Raw genomic sequence first — 6,210 nt, forward strand, 5'->3', positions numbered from 1 at the left:
GTTGTATAGAAATTTTATTAAAACAAATAATAGATTTTAACCATTTATTATTTTCTAGGTGAGTTAGCATGAATTTATTTTATTTTATTTTATTTTATTTGCAAAGCATTCATACTAAAACAAGTTAAATGTGCCAGAAAATTCTTTTCCAATTTGACTTAGAATTAGGGGAGGGGTAATGACCCTACAAAGACAGATGGTCCATTACCAGGTGATCTCTAATTCATAGGGTTCTGGTCACCCAAACGTTAATGGAAATATCTCTAAGCAAAAAACAAGGAACGAAGGCCTGGACTTGTCACCGTGTGCCTCGCAGCCCGTGGGAGGACTTATTTATCTGTCCTTCAGTTACCTCATATTCCAATCTGAAAATTCATAGTCCTCACTAGATATAGCCCTTCCCTAGCCCATTAAACTCTCGTGGGTATATCAGTGATTATACAAAACACTTGGGTCTTATTTAAGGAGCTGCATGGGTTTTTAAACAATAGGATGGTTAAAAACCAGCCTACAGGCAAGTCCTATAAGATGTTCAGCATGTATGCCCACCTTCCTGTTGGCATGGCCTCAGGTTGGCAGGTGAATCCTGTTTCTTACAGGAGCAAACAGGTGCTTCAGTGTGTTCCAGAAGTCGTCGAGTTCTTACAAAATGAAGTAATTGACATTTTTCTCATTTCTGAGATCTAAGTTTCACAAATCAGTCAACCCGGAGGAGCTGAGAAGGCTATTGACATGCTGATTGCTGAAATACGGTAGACCCTTCAAACCATGATACTCGAGTATTTCCTCCTAATCTCTTACCTTAGCAAAATGTCTGAATGTATAAGGAGGAAAGAAGAGTAAAGAGAGCTTGTCTATAAAGAGGAAGCCAAGAAGGAGGACAGCATAGATTTGTGTGAGCAATTTGGTACTCTACTGAGTCTGGCTTTATAGTAATAGTATAGTGCAGTATAGTAGAGTATAGTACAGTAGAGTATAGCACAGTATAGTATAGTACAGTAGAGTAGAGTACAGTAGAGTAGAGTACAGTAGAGTAGAGTAGAGTAGAGTAGAGTAGAGTAACAGTGCACCGTAGAACTTACTTTTATTTTTATAAAAAATGTTTTTAAGCTGGGAGGTGGTGGCACACACCTTTAATCCCAGCACTCGGGAGGCAGAGGCAGGCGGATTTCTGAGTTCAAGGCCAGCCTGGTCTACAAAGTGAGTTCCAGGACAGCCAGGGCTATACAGAGAAACCCTGTCTCAAAAAGACAAAAACAAAAAAAAAAAGTTTTTAATCATTAATATTATGAATGATAAGGTGCAGGGACATATTTCATTAACTAAAAATAATATTTTATGTTAATAATGGATTGAAATCTTAGCGGTTTGCTAAGGCTTCTCATGGAGGTCATTTGTTACGAGTTAGCTCAGGGCCTCGGGTTGTAGCTCCGTGGCATAGCAGGGGTCCGCTATACACAAGACCCTGGAATTGATACTCACATGGCCCAACAAGGAGTTAATGTAAGTTATACCTGGATTTTAACAACTAACTTTTAGTATTTTTTGTTTCACACTAGAATTTGTATACCCTCTTCCACAATCCAAGTTACTATAACTCCACCTTAAAAGATTTATGTAGCCCCATCAGTCATAGTCCTGAAAGTTTCTTGGGTAGGTCACCACTAAGCAATGCCCAACTAAAAAGGCTAATCTGTGAGTGGAGTTTTTCCATGAAAAATCACGTTTTTCCATGAATTTCCTAATTTAGGTATTTGTAGCCCAAGACTGTGTTTAGCGACTGTATTCTCCACATGCATTTATACAGTTGAAAAGCACAATACGCCACGTATTGTGTGAACGCCTTCAATCCCAGCACGTGGGAGCAGAGGCAGGCGTAGTTCCATGAGTTTGAGGCCAGCCTGGTCTACAAAGCAAGTTACAGGCCAGTCAAGCCTATGCGGTGAACACCTGTCTTAAAATTAGAAGAAGAAAAAAATTCACTTTGAGGCCATTGCCCCATTTCTTAAAGGAAGACTCCAAGGTTCTGAGTGTTTCCTTCATGGTCCTCCTCACTGATCGCAGTCTTGCTATGTGCAGTCATCCCATAAATGTGCTCTGGTTTCCAAAGCTGTATGCAGTTGGCTTGTTCCTCCCCTGCTGCACTCTCAAATCGTCTTTAGAATCTTACTCTGTGCTGTGTTTATTTGTGGAGGACCATATAAATGCGGCAAACTGGAGCAGAAAAGCCTGTTGCTTGCCAATCTTTGTGGAGGGAGCACAAGACTGTTGGTTTTCATGTATAAAGATTTTTCTATTTATGACATCAAGAGAGAGGTTTGGTTGAGTTTTTGTGCTTTTAGGAAAGAAAAGGAAAGAAAGACTGTTCTGACTCTACCCTCTGTGCTAAGCAAAGCCAGCTGGTGAACATGACCGTGCTTTTTTTCCATACAGGACCCAAAGAGCACTGCCCAACACACTCTAGACCTTAGGTGGCTGTCAGTTTAATCAACTGAAAAAAAATCACTTTTCTATGACCAAAACGCGTGTCTATAGGTAACTCCTAGCCTGCACGACTCTGAAGAGGAACTTTTTTAAAAAGTACAGCACTGGAAGTGTGGTTGTATCAATGTCAAGTCATGTGTGCTTTATGCTATGAGAACGTTAAATTTCTGGTCTTTATTTTAAGCAGCTGACTGTGAAAAAGAAAGGGATTTGGGATGTGCAAGAGCACATCTAAGACCACCCATATAACTATATTAAAAGATATTTTTCTTACACAAATCTGCTTGAAGCTGCTCTTTGTTTGATATGCCATCTTGTCTTTACATAGTAGATAATTCATTCACAACTTTCATGCAAGTAGATAAATGTATTCAAATGAGTGATCTGTATATTTTGTGTCACATCCAACATAATCAGGGATCTAAGTTAAAATTTATGCTGCACTGTTCTTTAACCCCAAATTCCTAACACCCCGTGTGTCTCTCACAGTAACGCTTTGTCTCTTAGCATGACTACCAGTATGGCTTGGTCACAAGCACACACTGTTCTTTGCAGTCGGAATATTCCCAATAATAATTGCACTTTTTCTTTCCCTTCTTCTTTTTCCCTTTCCCCTGCCCCTGCATAGGTTAGAAAGGCTGGTGGATGTCCTGAGGAAGAAGGTTGGAACAGGGACCGTGAGGACCGTGATCTGACTGAAAGCCACCCAGTCTGGGGGAGCAATCACATCTGGTGACCAGGCTGCCTCATTCAACACTGTGTAAACACTAAAAGCCTTAACTTAGCAAACAGTTGTTAGAAGTGGGACACTCCAACCACATTCCAAGCTGAGATAAAATCAAATCACAAATGTTTAACCACTTTGCTGCTGACTTCAGTTATTTATCCAAATATATTAACTACAGGCTTTTACCAACTAGAACATTGCAGCTTATTTTGTAGCTATTTTATAGTTGTGCCTTTAATGTAAATCTTTTAGCCAGTGTGCTATAAAAAAATGTGTGAAGTCAGTTGGGATTGTAGCCCCGCATATGGCCCTTTCTGAATCAAAGTGCAGCAAAGTAAATATTGTCCAAGCCTTAATCCACTGTGTTAGGTCAAAACTTCAAATAAATGCGTTTTCAGTATAGAGTATATTTCTTAACTGATGGAAGAAGCTCAGACATGAGAGAATGTAGCCTACCTTCAGTGTATGTATGCAGCTTTTGTTCTTACTATTGAAGAATATAGTATAGATGGCATGAATTAAATGTATAATTTGCTTTAATAGGACATTAAAATGGCAATCACCAAGACATGATTTTTGTTTCACTATAAATAATATACACTGTTTTCAATAAAAAGGGCTATTAAAGTACACTTATACATAAATATTGTTGGCATTTTTTAATGTTGAGTCCAGGTAATTATCTAAGCATCATTTAAGCTGTAGAAAGAGCCAAGTTTCTGCTCATAGCTTGGGATACTTTTGGCTTGAAAATTAGCATGTGCCAGTTAGCATGTCTCTATCCTAAAAGGCAAGAATACGTAAAACTTGTAAGCATTCTTGTTATTTTCTTAGACTATTCATTTTGCTGTGGTAGAAGGGAATCTAATATATAATATACAAAAAATTCCAAATAGGAGGGCATAAAAAAAGCTATCTTGCAATTTGGTTCAAATTACTACTTTGAATTTATTTGACATAACTTAAAATAATGAAAGCATAGGCACTTAGCATATTGTGATGTTGTGAATACTTATGAAAAATATTGTCAGTTTTACAGACTGAGTAGCCGAAAGGCCAAGCCTCAAACAGGATGAAATGAAAATAAAAAACAGAGTTAGTGGGGGGCTGGTGAGATGGCTCAATAGGTAAGAGTACCCGACTGCTCTTCCAAAGGTCCCAGAGTTCAAATCCCAGCAACCACATGGTGGCTAACAACCATCCGTAACGAGATCTGGCGCCCTGTTCTGGAGTGTCTGAAGACAGCTACAGTGTACTTACATATAATAAATAAATAAATCTTTAAAAAAAAAAACAAAAAACAAAACAAAACAAAAAAAACAGATTTAGTGAAATTTTTATAAGCGGAAACTGTTCTAAGTTCCTAACTCATCTATTAGAGTGAGCTAAAGTATTTATCGTTTCCTGTTTTCAGGATGAATATGTTCAGAATGGTGGTAGACCATACCATTCATTCATATGCCATTAGAAGTATCTGTGTTATTTCTCTTTCAACTCTGAAGCACATTTTGAGTTTTTTTTTTGTCATAGATGAAATATGAATCGAAATACCAATACACTATTTTCTTGTTACTTAATCTATAAAATGAAGATTCATCTCACTGCATTCAGCTTTGAAAGCTGCTCTTGCTTCATGTTCATAGTGATTTTAAATTACAAGACTTACAAGATAAATAATAGCAGGCCTTAAAATAAACACGCTGCCCTTGTTTCAGAGACACAGAAAGCATCACAGCCTCTGAGAGACCAACGACTCCTTAAACACGGAAGGTAGTGGCTTAGTTGCCTGTCCTCATGTCCTGGAACAGCCACCCCACCCACCCCACCCCACCCCACCCAACCCCTTGTGAAGACATGGTATCTTGCAACTTACCCAAGGGATGCGGGTAAGTACAGAAAATATCCATTCCTGAATGTTTTGAACACAGTCACCGGCAACAGTTGAATTTTCAGTTCAGTGTTTAGAAACAGACACTTTCCTGAAGTTATTTACTCTGAAGTCTTAGAACACTGAGCACAAATAAAAATATTTTATAACTTACAGTGTCACTTCGAGCAACCAGTTCCTGTGCTGTTGTACAGAGCAAGAGATTATAAAATGAAACTCATGGAACACTTCTAGCATCCACCACATTTACGAATAGGTTCCCCAAATCATTCAGAAATGTCCCAGACAACTTTTGTCTTGAGTCCTTACACATAAAAATGCCCACCAACACTCTTCCGAGTCAGCACTACTTTTTATGTGGAGGAATAACCATAATCACTGAAAAATCCACTTATTAAAAAGCAGGGCATCTATTAAAGAATTCCATTTGCAGAGTTTCCTTAAGTTTGCCGTAAGCATCACCAAGGCTGTTCCTATAGCAACATGATAGTTCACATCTTAAAAAAATAAGCAACCCGTTTGAAGAAGAGGTTACTGTTGGTTGTAGCACGTGACCTGCAAATCATATTCCACATCGTTTTATATTTGACTCTAGCAGCAGCCGCATGATAACTATACAGATTTTAGTATTGATTTTATTGTTGTAGGGTCATTGTTAATTATTTTGATTCTGATGAGGAAACAAATGCAGAGCCTTTTGGAACTTCCCAGAGGACTGAGGTCTTGAAACTATCCCCCACTGGAACTATAGGTCTCTGAGTCTCACTGTAGGAAAAGAATAGTATAGCAAATATTTTTCTTTTTAATTTTTCCAGATATTTGTATTATTTCTTTGAATATCTCCTACAATGTATTTTAATATTTATCCCTACCTGCTCCCCTTGGCTCTTCCAAGATCCTTCCCCAAATCCTTATCTGCCCCAACTTTGGATCTTTATTTTTAATTTAATAGCCTAGCAACTAAATTTTGTGCTATCTGGATAATTATTGGTACAGAGAAATCCACTGGAGCACAGCAAAGATTTTAATGTCTCTGCTACAGAGATGCCTTCATGGTCAAGTCATTTATTGTTCTTGCAGAAAACCCAGGTTGGTTCCCATTACCCAAGTC

The 6,210-nt window shown here is 38.2% G+C and overlaps 1 protein-coding gene across 1 annotated transcript in view; it reads left to right on the top strand.

The window, feature by feature from the left end:
• Mipol1 (mirror-image polydactyly 1) overlaps window positions 1-4,103 on the top strand; it is a 301,756-nt gene extending 297,653 nt beyond the window's left edge. The window contains exon 11 of the mRNA XM_021178974.3: window positions 3,113-4,103. Coding sequence (XP_021034633.1) covers window positions 3,113-3,179 — 67 coding nt within the window. The 3' untranslated portion in view covers window positions 3,180-4,103. The remainder of the gene's footprint in view (window positions 1-3,112) is intronic.
• The last annotated feature ends 2,107 nt before the right edge of the window (window positions 4,104-6,210 follow it).

The sequence above is a fragment of the Mus caroli genome, unplaced genomic scaffold (assembly GCF_978045245.1).
Source record: "Mus caroli unplaced genomic scaffold, Mus_caroli_1 scaffold_14, whole genome shotgun sequence".
Lineage (NCBI taxonomy): Eukaryota > Metazoa > Chordata > Mammalia > Rodentia > Muridae > Mus > Mus caroli.